General features: G+C 35.4%; 1 protein-coding gene across 1 annotated transcript in view; it reads left to right on the top strand.

Moving 5' to 3' along the window:
- LOC149835256 (CHD3-type chromatin-remodeling factor PICKLE-like) overlaps nucleotides 1-18,904 on the top strand; it is a 94,121-nt gene that overhangs the window by 49,258 nt on the left and 25,959 nt on the right. Inside the window, exons 27-29 of the mRNA XM_090011772.1 lie at nucleotides 1,398-1,528; nucleotides 1,729-2,098; nucleotides 4,423-4,573. Coding sequence (XP_089867898.1) covers nucleotides 1,398-1,528; nucleotides 1,729-2,098; nucleotides 4,423-4,573 — 652 coding nt within the window. The remainder of the gene's footprint in view (nucleotides 1-1,397; nucleotides 1,529-1,728; nucleotides 2,099-4,422; nucleotides 4,574-18,904) is intronic.

The raw sequence follows: 18,904 nt of genomic DNA, 5'->3' as shown, positions 1-18,904 counted from the left end.
TGAATATTAGTGGTGGAAATTTCTTTACTATTATGTAGTGGATATTTGTAACTGAATTCCTTTCTGCAAAATGGTGTCTTAGACTGGGACGATAATCATACATGCGCCTTAAGGTGTATTTAAAGCTGCTTTCTATATGATTCTCTAAGGATGTAAATGATTTTCCTATTCTGTAAGCTTTCCCTTAGTTTCCTGTGTAACTTTTCTTCAATTTATAGCATCAAATGTTACTTCCTTTGAATTTGAAGTCTCTCTATCTCTCTCTCTAATTTGTAACTGCATTGTCTCAAATCGTGACTAATACATTGACAGGACAGCATAACGGCTCTTGGAAATCCAGAAAGAATGAACTTCATTGTGAGAACATATGATAAAAGTGCTAAATGCTTCTGCTTACTTGCTACTATTGAAATCAAGGAGCATTTGAGCTAAAATGACATCCTGTATTCTTTTATTTGTTTCAGTTTACACCTTCTGAAGTTTCTTGCGTTCATAAATAAGATAGTGGAGATGCGTCCTTATTTGGGAACAGTTCTCTATGATATGATAAAAGTGCTAAATGCTTCTGCTTACTTGCTACTATTGAAATCAAGGAGCATTTGAGCTAAAATGACATCCTGTATTCTTTTATTTGTTTCAGTTTACACCTTCTGAAGTTTCTTGCGTTCATAAATAAGATAGTGGAGATGCGTCCTTATTTGGGAACAGTTCTCTATGATATTTCTTATTGAAGTCAGCATGCAATATGATTGTTGTGGATTAAACAACAAGAATTATTGCCTAAGAAAAGAGGGAGAGAGTCAGTTAATATTGCTTTTGTTGGTCTTAAGACAGTAGCGAGGTTGTTGACCTGTTTTATATTTCAAGTTCCAGAACTAATTATCAATGACCTTTTTAGCTATTCTGTTGTGATTATTCATTGACTTGCATTGATAATGTGATATGGTTGCAAATAAAAAAGTTTCAACAAAACTGTTCACTGTTATGTTGCACTTATGCATTGACTTACATTGTTAAGGTGATACGGTTGCAAATTTGGGGAAGAAAAAGGGCTTCTACAATTAACTCCTTTTTTTTTGACCCTGTATCCATCAACTTATTTTGTTTTCCCGTTTTGACTTGAATTGCATAGACTCAAAATGACAATTTCACTCATATCAAATCTTTTATCCTTCATAAGAATATTGACTTTGGATAAGACTGAAGCTTGGGCCTTCAATGCAAAAAATTATGGTCTGTTTCCAATGGCTTTTGATTGTGGCAACTAATATTCAGGTTGATATGGTGGTTGTTGCCATGCTTGCTGGCATAATTGACTAGGTTCTGTCAAATCTATCTCGTAAATCATAGTAAATACGAAGCATGTGTGTCACTGATTTGTATTTTTTGAATCACAGGTGATGCTGTTGTCTGAGAAGCCTGGGACTCCACTCTTTGCTGAAGACATTTTATCAAGGTTTCCAGGGTTGACAAGTGGTAGATTGTGGAGAGAGGACCATGATTTGTGCCTATTGCGTGCTGTAATGAAGTATGGATGACTTAGTACTACCTAAATTTCTTTACATTGGAGAGTCTCGTCTTCAATGATTTTTCTATTACTTCTGATATCTTCTACCATGATAAACAAGGGTCATTCTTTAACACTAGCTTGCTGACAGATGGCAATCCTGTCTGTTTTGTGATGACATTTTACTTTTTCATTCTGAAGTTTGGTACTTCTCTCTCCAGGCATGGTTATGGGAGATGGCAAGCTATTGTAGAAGACAGGGAACTTGGACTCCAAGAAGTTGTTTGCCAAGAACAAAACCTTCCCTACTTGAACAGTTCCACTATGAGCAATGTCGTAGGGCAGGATGGTGCACAGTTTCTTAATTCTGGTGTTAATAAAGCCACTGGTTCTGGGATTGTCTCTGAAGCTGTTACGGAGGACATCCCAGAAAATGCAAAAGGAAATCAACTGCACCAAGATAGCTATATGTTATCTGAAAGCCAGATTATTCATTTTAGAGAAGTGCAGCGGAGACTTGTTGAATTTATCAAAAAGAGGGTTATTCTCTTGGAGAAAGCCCTTAGCTTAGAATACCAAAGGTCACTCTTTGTAAGTCATCTTTGAGATGCTTTATATTGATATTCATTGTTCTTATAGTTCCTTTAGTTTCCAAAAGTTTTTGCTTTCTCTTGTTTCAATGTCTGTTTCTTATATCAACCGACTAGTTTCATTCTACACTTCTACTTTTGCAGAAGCATTTTTTTAATAGAAAAGGGCAATAAATTGGTTGATTGTGAACCGATCCTGTTTGTTTGTACTCTCTTTTGTATGTTTACAGAATTTATATAATCTGCTTCGTGTATTCCTATGTCACATGGGTATGAGTATGGGTGCGGGTACAGGTACGGAGGATAGGACATGACAATTTCAAAATGTGGGTACAGGGACATGGCTATATATATCATAGTCACCTGTATCGTTAAAGATAATTTCTCAGCAAGGGTATTTCTCAGAGAGATTTTCAAAAGTTGATAAATCTTGGGAGTTTAAAAAATTGAAAAAATATAAATAACAACGAAAAAGCTAAGAAAATAATAAGTTTTGCATTATTTTTCTTTCAAAAATATAAAGAAACATGTTTTAAAGGTTTTAAAATATAAAAGAAACAAAAAATAGGAAATGCAAACTTATAATAAAAAAAATTCTCAAAAAATATTGCGATATTTTGTTTCTGGCGATATTTTGAAAATATCACGATATATTCCCAATATTATTGGCTACCTTGAAATGGCCCAGTGATATCAATGATATATATATATATATATAGATAGATAGATAGATAGATAGATAGATAGATATATATATATATATATATATATATATATATATATATATATATAGAGAGAGAGAGAGAGAGAGAGAGAGAGAGAGAGTTTGGGTCTAGGTTTGAATTATATATGGATCCACTATATTAGGATCCATATATAAGACATCTCATAAAAGGGGGAAGGACCCTTCCACCTTTTTGCTTTCTCTCTCGCCCACACGCCTCTCTCTCTCTCTCTCTTGGATTGTTGCCGGAGGAAGAAGAAGAACTCTCTCTCTCTCTCCTGTCATTGAGAGGGGGGAAACGAGAGAGGGGAGAGAGACGAGAGGTGAATCACGAGAGAGAGAGAACGAGAAGAAGAAGAAAAGGAAGACGCGGGTGAGTATATTGGAAGAGCGAGAATAAGAAGAGGAGGAGAAAGGGAGCCAATGCTCTCTCTCTCTCACTCTCACTCCGACAGATTGGAAGAAGAAGAAGAAGAAGAGGAAGAGAGGCCCAACCCTAATGGTATGCCCTCTCTCTCTGTATTTCTTCGTCTTTCTTTTTTTTCTCTTCTTCCTCCTTTTCCTTCTTCTTCTTCTTCTTCCGTCTTTCACTCGAGAAACCAAAAAAAAAAAGTTGGGTTGGGTCAGGGTTGGACCCGACTTGACCCGGACCAGCACGTACCCGTGCTGCGTCCGGTACCAACACCCGTGCCAAGCCGTGTCAACACAGGTATGGCTTCCAAACAGCCGTGTCTATGTGACATAGGTGTATTCTATATTTAATTGTTAAGGTCAATTGTTTGGGTCCTTAATGCCTTAGTTCAAATAAGCCACAAAGATGGCATACCATTTTTGTTTGAATTCATGAACATTTTATGTCAAATTTAGAGATAGCCTTGAATTCATGAATTCTATATTTAATTGTTAAGGTCAATTGTTTGGGTCCTTAATGCCTTAGTTCAAATAAGCCACAAAGATGGCAGCGAAATTTGTTTGAATTCATGAACACTTTATGTCAAATTTAGAGATAGCAGGCAAATATTTTTACCAAATTGTGCGACCCACATAAAGTTTGTCCAATGGAGAGCCAAGATTTTTTTTTGCCATGTGGCAAAAAAAGCTAGTTAACACAAGTTGGACCTTGTTTATGAGAGAAGTGGGGGGGGGGATTATGTGATGTTCCTCTTTTTTGACATATTAGTTAAAAAAAGTGCAACATGCACACAACCCTTAAGTCTGGCTCTGCCCCTTATTTACCGTGGTAGAGAGTTGTTGCTGTTTTGTACGGTTTCTACATTAATTAATAGTGTAAGAAACATAATTACTGAAAATAGTATAAGCTATGTCATGGATGTATTATTTAAAGGATCATATATTTTTTCCACTCTTTTGCATAATTTCATAATTTGGATCATTACATGTTACACATCTTATTTTGGATATTGTTGTGTTGTATGTGGTGACCCTACTTATAGATATTTGCATTTTGTTCTCTATGTTGAAATTGGAATTAATTTCATGTACATCTATAAACCAAGTTTTTCTTTTGTTTCTAATTTGTAATTTTTTGAGGTTGTTTTTTTAATTAAGTTCTCTCCGTATCTTCTTTCCACTCAATTCAGGACGGTAGGTCATGTGAGCCAACCAATGAAGAAGTAGAGCCTGAGCCAAAAGTCAATGTTGAGGCACCAATGATGGCAGATACCCCTAGTCCAAACTTGCTAGATGGTGACCTTCCTGTGTACAGTTCTTTACCTGTTCTAGAGCCAATTGGTAAGTTCATTTTAGATCTCATTATTTTTCTTGATTAGAAGAACAATTATTGTTTTATGGTTCTTGCATGCACCATATAGATTAAGAACCATTTCAGTGTTTCCTGTAAAAGAAATTTCTTATATGTTAAAGATCCATAATCACCAACTGGTTCTCTTCCAAAGTGCAAAATATTTGTTGGCTTTGGTTTAGCTTAATCTTAGATTATTGTCTCATGGGGGAAGACGAGATATCATGCAACTTGGTTACTAGTTGTTAATATATATCTATCTCTCTCTCTCTCTCTCTCTCTCTCTCTATATATATATATATATATATATATATATATATATATATATATATATATATAAACCGAAATACCCATTAGGAGTATTTCGATCATTTCAGCTGCAATAGGCATCAGCCCATTAAGGGCTGACTATACCTTTTTTTTGTTTACTTTTTTTTTGCCTTTTTGCCATTGTACTTTTGTCTTTTTAAAAGGTGATGGGGCAGCTCAAACTAGCTGTTGGAGATGTGACTGTTGGGAGCAGCCCAACCGCTAGTAGGGCTGCTCCTTTATGGCCCCTTTTGTGTTATAAATAGGCCATCTAAGGCCTTTGTAAATACAACTCTTATGAGAGCATTCTTTATGCAATAACAAAGATATTTTTTTGACCCTTGTGTGGGTGGTGTGGTTTGATCAATCAAGTGTCTCTTGATTGATTGTGTTCTTGCAAGTCCATAAGTGATGTCTTTTTGCATTTGTTCCATTTTATTACATGGTATCAGAGCTTTGGTGCTCTTGAGGTATTGTTCATTCGGATAATATCAAAAGGAGGATCGTGAACTTGGTGGAGCATCGGTTTGTGGATTGTTGCATTAGGAAGCGCACTATCAAAGTGTTTCTCAATAAATCGTTCGTTATCTCTCTCTCTCTCTCTATTGTAAAACATGGATAATGAAAGAGAAGTAATCGTCTCTATTCCCGTGTGACTCAATGATAAGAACTATGTGATGTGGGCATCCATAGTGAAGCACAAAATATAGGAAAAGGGTCTATGGGGTTTGGTTGATGGTACCGAAAGAGAGCCTAAACTCGTTTTTACCAAAATTGAGAATGGAAAGGAACTAGCTCTTCAAGGATAAGAGATGTTTAAGGCCATCGCCAATTATAAAAAGAAATGAAAAGAGTGGAGGATGGGCTATTCCAAGATAATTGGATGACTCTTCAATAGTGTGGACATCCACAAGTGCTCTAGCTTAGTGAAATTTGATTTTACTAGTTATGCATGAAAATATCTTAAAGATATATATAGTTTCAAAGATATTGCTCACATATGCAATGTACAAAACAAAGTAAGAACTATGACCCAAGGAGAGATGAGCATTAGGAAATATTACAATGCACTCTCTATCCTTTGAGATGAATTGACTCTTCTAGAACCAAAATAACATTGTCCTCAAGATGTAGAACTCTATGCAAAACAAATTAGAACGAAATATTTTTACCAATTTGTTAATGGGCTTAGACCCAAATTTGAAGGGAGCAAGTCGGCCCTCCTTCATAGAGGAGGTGTACCTACCATAGTTGAAACTTTTTAAGAGTTAACTATGGAAGAAAATAGGTTGAAGAAACCATCCGCCTCAAAATATGAAGAATCTGTGCTTACTATGTCAAAGCTTGAAAACCACACTATAGGAGTTATAAACCTCCTTACTTTGTGAAAAATGAGAATGAAAGAAATTCTAATGAATATAGAAGAAGTCAAAGCGATAAAAGAAGTGATCATGAATAAAAAAAGGATGGCAAAATCATATGTTACCATTGCTATAAACCGAAACACATCAAGCCATTTTGCCCCAAAAGAAGGAAAAAAGATCACAAAGAAGATAAAAGGGTGGCTTTGGTGGGAACATCCTTTGAAAAAAATAATGTAGACGACTCGAAGTGCATCGACTCATTGTCTTTGGCGCAACTAATGGAGACACTACAACTAATGTTCAAAACTCAAGTTTCTTCCTTCTCGGGGGCGGCCGTATCCACAGGTTGTGACCCTGGTAAGACTTCTTGGATCCTTGACTCCGATGCCTCTTTCCATATGATTCCAAATGAGTCCATATTATCTGAATGTCATAATAACCCAAATAATTCTTATGTTTCAACCGCCGATGAAACTTGCTTAAAAATTAAAAGTTTTGGGGTTTTTAAAAAACAACAAGCCTTTTATATACCAAATACTAGAGTAATACAAAAATTGAATTTAAATCTTTTAGCTGTTTCTCAAATTATGGATCATGGATGTAAAATTTTGTTTTCATCTAATGGTTTAATACAGGATCTCCAGTCCGAGAAGCCGATTAGGCCAGGCCGTAAAAGAGATCTCTATGTTATGAACAATCTTGAGTTATCAAAATATACTTTTTGTAATTTTGTGAAAAAAAACTATAAAAAATTGGCACAAAAGACTAGGACATCCTAGTGTGTCCAAATTACACTTGTTTCCATCTCTTACAAGTTATAAAGGAAGAAATTTTGTTTGTGAAGATTGCATTCTTGGTAAAATGAAGTCTTTACCCTTTGGGCCAAGACATTTTATATCTAAAAATCTATTTGAGTTAGTACGTTCGGATATATGGGGACTGACTCTAGTTGTATCCAAAGGAGGCGTATCTTATTATGTTGTGTTTGTGGATGATTATAGTAGACATTTTTGGATATTCTTTCTCAAACAAAAATCTGAAGTATTTCATTTTTTTTTTAAATTTCATTGCTATACAAAGACTCAATTTAAAACCAACATTCAAATCTTTAGAACCGATTTCGGGGGAGAATTTGTATCAAAAGATTTCAAAAATTACCTTGACCTACGTGGGGTTACAACAACAACAACAACTACACCTTCATCCTAAAACAATTGGGGTCAGCGATATGAACCAAAAAAGAAAATCATTCTGGGTCTTCCACATGAATCCTTCTCCTCCAATCATTTCTATCCAATGCCATGTCCTCGGTGAGGTTCAAAGCATTCATATCCTTTCCTATCATCTCCATCCAAGTCTTCCTAGGCCTACCCCAACCTCTTTTAACTAATATATTTTCCCATTTCTCCATCCTTCTAACTGAAGCATCATTAGTCCTTCGCCGAATATGTCCAAACCACCGTAAACGATTCTCTCTCATCTTATTTTCAATGGGTGCAACGCCTACCTTCTTACGTATCTCCTCGTTCCGAATCTTATCTTTTATTCTATTTCCACACATCCATCTAAGCATACGCATCTCAGCTACACTCATTTTTTGAATATGATGTCTCTTGGCAGCCCAACATTCCGTACCATATAGTAAAGCGGGCCTAATAGTCGTCCTATAAAACTTTTCCTTCAACCGCAATGGCATTCTACGATCGCACAACACTCCCGTTGCACTTTTCCATTTCATCCTCCCAACCTTTATCCTATGATTTACATCTCCATCAATTTCTCCGTACTTTTGAATGATAGATCCCAAATATTTGAAACAATCATCCACCAATATTTCTTGCTCACCAAGCTTCACTCAACAAAAATGGACCAGCCAAAATGAAGTATAGACAGATTGTTGAGACCATTAGAACATTTCTTATATCAAGAAATGTTCCAAATTTTTTTTGGGCCGATGCCACCCTTATGACAGTTTATTTGATAAATAGAATGCCTTCAAAAAGCATTGAAAATATCTCTCTTATTGAAAAATTACTTAAAATATCTCCCGATTATAAAAGGTTAAGACTCTTTGGTTGTAAATGTTTTGTCCTTGAACGACAAACTTTCTCCAAAAGCAATTCCTTGTATTTTTTTAGGCTATGTCAAAAATAAAAAATGATATAAATGTTATGACATTGAAATGAACGAATTATATGTTTCAAGAAATGTTACTTTTCTTGAAAACGAAAATGGTTTTGGCAAAAAAGAAAATCCAAGAGAATTATGATTATTCATTTATTTTTGACCTTATCAATGAACATGAAAGATGTGAAAACATTGATGAAGTGCATGAGAGTGACAACGCAGACACTCATGATGCACAATGGGAATGTGAACGAGGGTCTTGATAATATAGACCAATCTCATAGTGACATACAAACCTTTACTCGATGTATCGAAGACCATCCACCATGTGCTTTACAAAGATATTCCTAAAATCAAAATTTAGATTCTTCTAGTATCAGAAAATTCATGAGAATTTCAAAAGCTCCTAGTAGATTTGTATTTTATGATTCTTTTGAACCTAGGTATAGATCGTGTCTAATGGCCATACACTCATATATAGAAAAAACATCCTATCATGATGCTAAAAATCATCAAGAATGAATTAAGGCAATGAATGATGAATTAAAAGCTTTAGAAAGGGCAAAAACTTGGAAAATTCAAACCTTACCTAAAGGAAGAAAAACTATGGGACGTAGATAGGTCTACAAGATAAAAACTAAATGGAATGGAACATTAGAAAGATATAAAGCTAAGCTAGTAGTCAAGGGATACAATCAAGAATATGGGATAGACTATGACGAGACATTTGCTCCAGTTGCTCAAATGACCACTATTAGAACCCTTATTTATATAGCATCAATTAAAAAATGGTCAATCTTTTAAATGGATTTAAAAAATGCTTTCTTGAATGGTAATCTTAATGAGGAAGTTTATATGGAACCTCCACCAATTTTAAGTTTAACATATAAAGAAATCCTTCGGTTACGAAAAGCTTTATATGGTTTAAAACAAGGTCCAAAAGCTTGGTATGATAGGTTTAGTAATGTGATGACACAACTTTATTTTAAATCTTGTTATACTGACACTGTGTTGATTGTTAAGTATTCTAATGCAGGAATGGTAATATTACTTCTTTACGTAGATGATATGATTATCACAGGAGGTGACAAACATGAAGTTAATCATATCAAAGATGTGCCCAAAGACAACTTTGATATGACAAATCTTGGTTTTTTAGGATACTTTCTTGGAATAGAAGTGGCTTACTCACCTCGTAGTTATTTTTTGTCACAAACTAAGTATGTAGCAGAGATCATAGAATGATCAAGACTTTTAGATGAAAAATGAGTTGATACTCTAGATGTCATAAAAACAAAAATGAAGAAAGATGATGGAGAGCCTTCGAAGTATCCAACTCCATATAGGCAAATGATTGGAGCTTTGTCTTATCTCTCTATTACTCGTCTTGATATTTCTCATGTTATTCATTTTGTTAGTCAATTTCAACATGCTCCTACTGTGAAAATCTCTATAAAAAGTGATCCTGAGTATAAACACAATGCTAGAAACACGAAGTGTGTACAAAGGCACAAAGGAGAACTCTCACAAGTGCACAAAGGCACGAATACACATGCACAAAGGCAAAAAAAAAATATCAACTTCAATATATTGAAACCCAAAAAGGGCTTTACAAAAGCATAGAACTCAGGGGGAAGAACCCTATTTATACAAAATGAGAGGCCATGGAGGGGCTCCCAATATGATCGTCGGGACCCCTCTAACGGTTATAATTATAACCGTTGGAGGGCCCAATGATCATGTTGGGTGGGCCCCTCCATGTGCTAAAAAACAAAAGAATAAAAAAAGAAGAAACAAAAAAGAAAATGGAAAAGGGAAAATTACATACATATTCTCAAAAAAGAATGTGTAAAATTAGGTGAAATGATGAATATACCCTTATCGGCTAGGAATATATATATATATATATAATTAGATAGATACATATGCATATATATATACGAGATATATATGTATATGTATCTCTCTCTCTATATACAAATATATATAAAAGATACAATATAATTTAACACCCCCCCTCAAACTTAGGCTGATATAACCGAAAGTTTGCCAAGAATAAAGTTAAATCTTATAGAGCACAACACTTTGGTGAAGAAGTCTGCCAGTTGGTATTCTGATATTACATATGAAAGGTCTATGGTTCTTCTTAAGTATTCTTCACGAACATAGTGACAGTCCATCTCAATATGCTTTGTGCACTCATGAAATGTATGATTTTTGGCAATGTAAATTACACTTTTATTATCACAACATAGTTTTGTGGGCCCTTGGACTTAAATATTCATATCTTCCAGCAAGCTACGAATCCAAACAATCTCCATGGTAGTAGATGCCATGGCTCTATATTCTGCTTCTGTGGATGAGAGGGAGACCTTCTGTTGTTTCTTGCACCTCCAAGAAATTAAAGATTAACCTTAAAAAATGCAAAATCCAGTGGTAGAGTGATGGTTATTCGGGTCACCTCCCCAATCAGTGTCAGTATAAGCAATTAAATTCAATTGAGAAGAAGAAAATAAAAATACTCCCTTGTTTACTTTACCCTTTATGTATCTGATGATGCAGAGAATAACGCTCATATGAACTGTAGTAGGTGCATGTTGAAATTGACTAGCAACATGGACTGCATGAGAAATATCAGGCCTCGTAATGTTGAGATATGTTAAGGATCCAACCAGTTGCCGGTAAGGCGTGAGATCTTTTAGGAGAATCCTATCATCAATCTTCATCTTCGAACCTACTATTTCAGGAGTTTTACAGACCTTGTTATTTGTGATTCTTGATTTGTCAAGAATCTTACAAGCAAGTTTAGTTTGAGACAAAAAATAGCTTCTATGATAATAGACAACCTCAATTTTCTCAAAATATGTCAGAAATCTTAAGTCTGACATTTCAAATTTTGAAGTCAAGATAAATTTAATGCTCTTGATTCCTTTGGCATCATCACCTGTTATCAACATATCATCAACATATAACAGTAATATAATAATCCCTGCATCAGATTTCTTAACAAACAATGCAGTGTCAGTATAGCATAAAGTGAACCATTTTCAGTCATTACATTGTTAAACCTATCGTGCCAAGCTTTGGGAGCTTGTTCCAAGCCATAAAGAGCTTTATGAAGACGAAAAACTTTATTTTAAGAATTTTCATACCAGGTGGAGCATCCATTTAGACTTCATTAAGATCAGCATTTAAAAAGGCATTTTTGACATCCATTTGGTAAATATTCTATTTTCTAATGGAATCAATGGTGATGAGACATCTGACAGTAACCATACGAGCTACTGGAGCAAATATCTTTTCATAGTCAATCTCGTATTCTTGACTATACCCTTTAGCTACTAGACTAGCTTTGTACCTCTCAAGAGATCCATCACTCTTGGTTTTGACTTTGAACACCCATCATCATCCTATAGTTTTCTTTCCATCGAGAAGCGTTTGAAATTCCCAAGTGTTAGCTTTCCTAAGCGCTTTGAGTTCACTCTCCATGGCTTCTCTTCATTAAATACATCGGTTGACATCTACAAAATTTTTTGGTTCAAAATATGAGTGAATGCCACTTAAGCAAGCCCAATATTTAGGAGAGAAAGAATCAAAGGATACGAATGTAGAGGGAGTTCTTCTAGTTCTTTCGGTTCTTCTAGGGTTTGAATCATGTGTGGAGATAGATTCGCTAGGTTCACTATATTGCTCAATGGTACTTCTAAAGGTGCGTCTATCTCTACGAGTGTAGGTGATAGGGTCTCTAGTTATATTTTCTTCTTGAGAGGTACTAGACTTAGAGTTATTGTTGATTTCAACCACTTCATTGTCACTGTTATATGTTGATTCATCATCATTAGAGATATCATCTTTAGATAATAGATAAAAAAGAAAGGAATAGTTGACATTTCTAAATGAGATTTATTCTTTTCGAAACCATTATCATTTTCCAAAAAAGTTACATTCCTTGAGACATATAACTTATCATTCTTAGTATCATAACATCGAAACCCTTTTTTGGTTTCAGAATAGCCAAAAAAAGCATAAGGAATGACTTTTGGTGAGAGTTTATCATTTTTATCTATAAGGACAAAGCACTTACAACAAAAAACTCTCAATCTATTATAATTGGGTTCTTTTTCAGTTTCAAAAGGAGAAATTTTATCTAAATTTTTGGATGGAAGACGATTAATAAGATACACGGAAGCAAAAGCCGCCTCGGCCCAAATTTTTTTTGGAATACTTTGGAAAATAAGAAGGGTTATGGTGATTTCAATGATATGCCTATGTTTCCTTTCGGCCAAACCATTTTGTTGTGAGGTCTTAGGACACGATTTTTGATGGACAATACTATATTCTTCAAGATATTTCTTAAATTCATTAGATAGATATTTACCTCCAGAGTCAGTCCTAAATATTTTTAAATTACTATTAAATTGATTTTTGATCATCATATGATATGATTTAAAACATGTAAAGACTTCATGCTTATGTTTGAGAAAATCTATCCAACAATATCGTGAAAAATCATCTACAAAAATCACATAATAGGCAAAGCCTCCCTTGGATATAACGGGTGCCGGTCTCCAAACATTCAAATGAATAATTTCAAAAGGTTTAGTGGTAAACATAGATCTTTGTTCAAAAGGCATACTTCTCATTTTTTCAAGAATGCAATCATTACAAGAGAAAATACTTTTACAAAGATTTTTGGCAAAGTCCAAATAGGACAACTTGGTGATATTGGGATGACCAAGTCTTTTGTGCCAAACATTTATGCCTTTATATTGGGACAGATTACAAAAGAGGGTTTTGGGAATTTGAAGAGAGTCCACATAGTATAAGTCTCCCTTCCTAGAGCCTTTCCTAGATGAGAATTGAATGTCACACCCAAGGTCCGAGAGTTGAGAGACGGAAAGTAAGTTCAAATTCAATTTTGGTATAAATCTAATTTTAAGAATAAAGAAGTTTTGGGTTTTAAAAATTTCAATTCTCTTAATTTCAAGAGAAGTGCCTTCCACGGTAGAAATAAAAGATGGTGACGAATTTTCAAAATATTCGGAAAGAGAGGAAATGTTTGGAGACATATTAAATGAAGCACCGGAATCTAAAAACCAAGAAGTTTTACCTGGAGGAGAAGTAGACACAACGGCGCCGGAAATTGCTCCCTTAAGAAGAGGTTGAAGAACTTCCACAATTTGATTTAGCGATAGAGCTCCATTTGTAGATTCCTCCTTTTGTTGTTGAGATGTGGTGGCCATTGCTAGTAATTTCTTCCACTTAGGACAAACCGGTTTGATATGACCCAACTCTTTGCAAAATTGACACAATTTTGCTATAGTCCCTTCTTTCGCCTTGACCCACCTTGATTTTGGCTTTTAAAATGAGGAGGTTTATATGTTCTCAAGTTGTTCCCGGGCCTAGAAATGACATTGGTCCCATCACACTCATCTTGATTTGTGGGCATTGTAAGAACACTTGGATTTTGCTTGCTAATGCCCATATGACTTTCCTCTCCACTTAATTTTGTAATGGCATCTTCAAGAGAGGGAGAGGTGAAGGAGGATAGGAGAGAAGATCTAATTTGCTCAAACTCGAGCCTTTGCCCATTCAAAAAATTGAAAAAGCGATCTTCTTCTACTTGTTTATGACGAAGCTATATGGCTTCTCCACTCCACTTGGGTTCGAGCATAGCAAACCCATCCCAAATGGCAGAGAGTTCGGCAAAATATTCTCTTATAGTCATTTTCCCTTGAAGTTGGGTTAGCGCCCTCTTCCTCTTTTAGAGGTAATACTTATGGGGCAAGTTTCTAGAAATGTACATCTTCTCAAGGTACTCCCACGCTTGAGAAGCCTTTTTAAACTTTATAATATTGGCGTTGATTCTAGTCTCAATGGAGGAGAACATCCTGTAATGAAATGGTGGTCTTCAACAAATGCACGAATAACTCACAAACAAGTGTCTATTGGAGACACTACAAGCATGACCCTTGAAAGGGTATAAAAGGAAGAACACTTGAAAAATAAATAATACTTTATTCATGAACAAAATGCTTAAGAAGCATAGTGATATACATTGAAGGGGTTCACCCCTATATATATACAAAAAAGTGGAAGAGAGAGGAGAGCTCATTTTGAGCTCTCCAAAAGAGACGTTGGACTGTAGTCCAACGTCTCTTATTATAGTTGTTGGACTACAGTCCAACAACATTTATTATAGCTGTTGGACTACAGTCCAACAACTATTTGCACAGTCATGATCAAATATCTAGTTTCTATTGAACTAGATGCTAAAAAAGAAAATAAAGAAAAATAGAAAAAGAAAATAATAAAAGAAAATATAATAATATTAAATAATATATATATATATATATATATATATATATATTACAGTTTATATTTTAACATTCCCCCTCAAACTTACGGTACAATGAGCGAAAGTTTGTCTAAGAGGAAGTGAAATCTGGGAGCAGCGAGAGGCTTGGTGAAGAAGTCTGCTAATTGATATTTTGATGTAACATATGGCAGATCAATGGTTCCATGTAAGTATTCCTCTCTGACATAGTGACAGTCCATCTCAATGTGTTTAGTGTGCTCATGGAATGTCCGGTTGCTTGCAATGTAGATCGCACTTTTGTTGTCACAACACATCTTTGAAGCTTGCATTGCTTTAGCTCTCATATCCACTAGCAATCGTCTGAGCCAAACAACCTCCATAGTGGTGGTTACCATGGCTCTGTATTCTGCTTCGGTGGAGGAAAGAGAGACTTTCTGCTGCTTTTTGCACCTCCACGAAATTAAGGCTTCACCTAGGAACACACAAAAACCAGTAGTTGAATGTCTATTATTGGGATCACCTCCCCAGTCAGCATCAGTATATGTAATTAAATTTAATGAAGATGAAGCAGACAAGAAGAGTCCTCGTGAAAGAGAGGATTTTAAGTATCGAATAATACACAAAATTGCTCCCATATGCACGGAGGTGGGAGCATGCTGAAACTGACTGGCTGTATGAACCGCATGAGTTATATCTGGCCTAGTAATGGAAAGATAAGAAAGAGCTCCAACAAGCTGTCTATAAGGAGTAAGATCATCAAGAAGTTCTCCGTCATCAATTTTCATTTTAACATTGACAACTTCTGGAGTGTCTACTTTCTTATCATCTGTAATTCCAGACCTGGAAACGATATCAAGAGCAAATTTAGATTGAGATATCAAATACCCCCGAGGGGAATAAGTAACTTCAATGCCTAAAAAGTATCTTAATAAACCTAAGTCAGTCATTTCAAAATGAGTTTTAAGAAGAGATTTGATATTTGCAACTCCCTGTTTGTTGCCTCCGGTGATGATCATATCGTCCACATAGAGAAGAAGAATAATGATGCCTGCATCAGATTTCTTAACAAACAAAGCAATGTCAGTTAAACAAGGTTGAAAACCAATATCAAGCATAACATGACTAAATTGGTCATACCAGGCTTTTGGAGCCTGTTTAAGACCATAAAGAGTTTTTTCTAGACGAAGAGCTTTACCCTTAGGGATACTAATACTAGGTGGGGCTTCCATGTATACTTCTTCAACGAGATTCCCATTCAGGAAAGCATTTTTGACATCTAATTGAAAGATAGGCCATGTTCTAATGGAGGCCAAGGCTATTAAAGTTTTAACAGTGGTCATACGTGCCACAAGAGCAAATGTTTCTTCATAATCGATGCCATACTCTTGGGCATATCCTTTTGCTACTAAACAGGCCTTATATCTTTCCAGGGTCCCATTACTTTTGGTTTTGACTTTGTATACCCACCTACAGCCTATAGGTTTCTTACCTGGAGGGATATCTTGGATCGTCCAAGTATTGGCCTTTTCTAGTGCATCCAATTCTATTTTCATGGCTTCTATCCATTCTATATGATTTTTGGCTTGAGAATAGGACGATGGTTCCACATATGATTGTATTAATGTAATGGCAGCCCTATACGTGGGTGAAAAAGATTCATAAGACACAAATTTTTCTGGAGGTCTAGAGATTCTAGACGTTCTTCTAGGTGAGACTTCAGAGTATTTTTGTAATGCACATGGAAGATTTTGCTCTCTACGTCTTGAATATTGTAGACTAACATCCCTATGGATTTGCTCTTCATTATCATCATTTTCAACAACAATAGGACTTTGATCATTGTCAAAGTCACATCCAACATCACATTCATTGGATTTTGAAGTTGGATCAATTAAAAACGAGTATTAAGTGACATCCTTGGATTTTTCAAATTCAAAGAAGCTTTCTTTTTCCAAAAAAGATACATTTCTTGACATATATAATTTGTCATTTTGAAAATCGAAACACCTGTAGCCTTTTTGATTATCAACATATCCTAAAAAGGCACATGGGATTGCACGAGGAGAGAGTTTGTCATTTTTGTTGGTGAAAACAAAACATTTGCATCCAAAGACTCTTAATCTAGAATAATCTGGAGTTAAATTAACAAGCTTTTCTATTGGAGTTGTATTCTTTAATGAGGAAGATGGCATCCTATTAATGAGGTAGGTGGCAGTTAGGACCGCTTCAACCCAAAAACTTTTTGGAACTTGATTTGCAATTATCAATGTCCTAGTAGTTTCCATAATGTGCCGATGTTTGCGTTCGGCTAGGCCATTCTGCTGTGGAGTGTGTGGACATGATCTTTGATGTGTAATACTATGTAAATTGAGATAGTCTTTGAATTCGTTGGACATAAACTCTCTCCCTGAATCAGTGCGAAAAACGGAAATATCGTTTTGAAACTTATTTTTAACCATTTTATGAAATATCTGGAAGTTAGCAAAGACATCAGATTTATGTTTAAGAAAATAAATCCAAGTATGTCTAGAAAAGTCATCAACAAAAATGACATAATATGTATAACACCTTTGGAAATAACTGGTGCGGGGCCCCAAACATCCGAATGTATTAATTCAAGTGGTCGTGAGGAAACAAAAGTTCTACTAAGAAATGGTAACCTTTTCATTTTGCCAAGAATGCAGTCTTTACAAGAAAAATTTTCAGAATTACAAATTTTTTCCAAACTTGGAAAATATTGAATTTTTGACATATGAGGATGGCCAAGTCTTTTGTGCCATAAATCCAATTCTAATTTTTGAATATTATAACAAAATGCATTCTTGGGTAATTCCAAAAAGTCCATGTAATAGAGTCCTTCTCTATGGCCTTCCCCAATCAGCTTTCCTGACTGGCGATCCTGTACCCAACAAGCATGAGAAGAGAATGATATATTACATCCATAATCAGATATTTGCGAGACAGATAAGAGATTCAAATTAAGTTTAGGGATATATCTAACTTTTGGGATAAATTTTTTTTTGGATTTTTGAAGATTTTCAAAACATCCTATTCCTTTTACTTCAAGAGATGTGCCATCGGCTGTAAAAACCTTTGACACACTTGAGTTATTTTTAAGACATTCGGATAGACTATTAACATTTGGGGTCATGTGAAAAGAAGCACCAGAATCTAAAAACCAAGGAAAGTTACCTGGACCGGAGAAAGATGCAACTGCCGCTCCAGTTGAGGCTTCAGTTGAGGAGGATACCCCTTTGAGAAGAGGTTAAAGGATTTCCATCAGTTGAGCCATAGACACAGGTGCATCTTGATCTTTTGACTCGGATTCAACAGATGCAACTCTTTTTTCTTTTCTTCTTTTTAACTTTGGACATTGAGGTCTATAGTGCCTCAGTTCATGACAATGATGACAAATAACTTTTCTTTTATCAAAGTCGCTGTTTTGCCTTCCAAAATGAGGCGGCTTGTAAGTACGAGTATGATTCCTCAGTCTAGATACAGCTAAAACTGAGTCATCATCAACTTTTGGAGTACTTTTTCTAAGTCTATTTTCTTCCATAGTGAGCTCTTCTATAGTATCAACAATAGAAGGAATTTTTCCACGATGTAATATGGCCGATTTGGTGGATTCAAACTCCGGCCTTAGACCATTCACAAATTGATAGAAATGTTCCATTGCGAGTTGCTTTTGGCGAAGCTCGATATCTTCAGCACAATGTCATTTGGGCTCAAGAAGAGCCAACTCTTCCCAAAGTTCGGACAACTCATTATAATATGCTCGAATAGTTTTATCTTTTTGAGTCATTGTCCGAACTTTGTCTTGTAAATTGCATACATGTGCAATATCTTTAAGGGAATACATGTTTTTGAGGTATTCCCAAGCCTTATCGGCATGCTCAAACTTAGCTAGACTAGAGCATTTTTTAATGTCTATGCTATTGATGAGCCATGACATAATTTTTGCATGCCCTATCCTCCACTCTTTCCATTTCTTTTCATAAGTGGCTAACGCCTTACTCTTCTCTTCTTCTGTTAGAGGAACCTCTTTATCACCCTCTTTGTTGGTAAGAGATAGTTTAGGTTCCAAATCGGAACCATCCACTATACCCCGTAAACCTTTTTCCCAAATGTGGTGCTTCATAATCGAAGCCCACATTACATAGTTAGTATCATTTAGCTTCATAGGAATGATGGTGATCTTA

Source organism: Nuphar pumila, chromosome 6 (assembly GCF_984573655.1).
Source record: "Nuphar pumila chromosome 6, dmNupPumi1.hap1.1, whole genome shotgun sequence".
Classification (NCBI taxonomy): Eukaryota; Viridiplantae; Streptophyta; class Magnoliopsida; order Nymphaeales; family Nymphaeaceae; genus Nuphar; species Nuphar pumila.
This window is presented reverse-complemented; position numbering and strand designations above follow the sequence as displayed.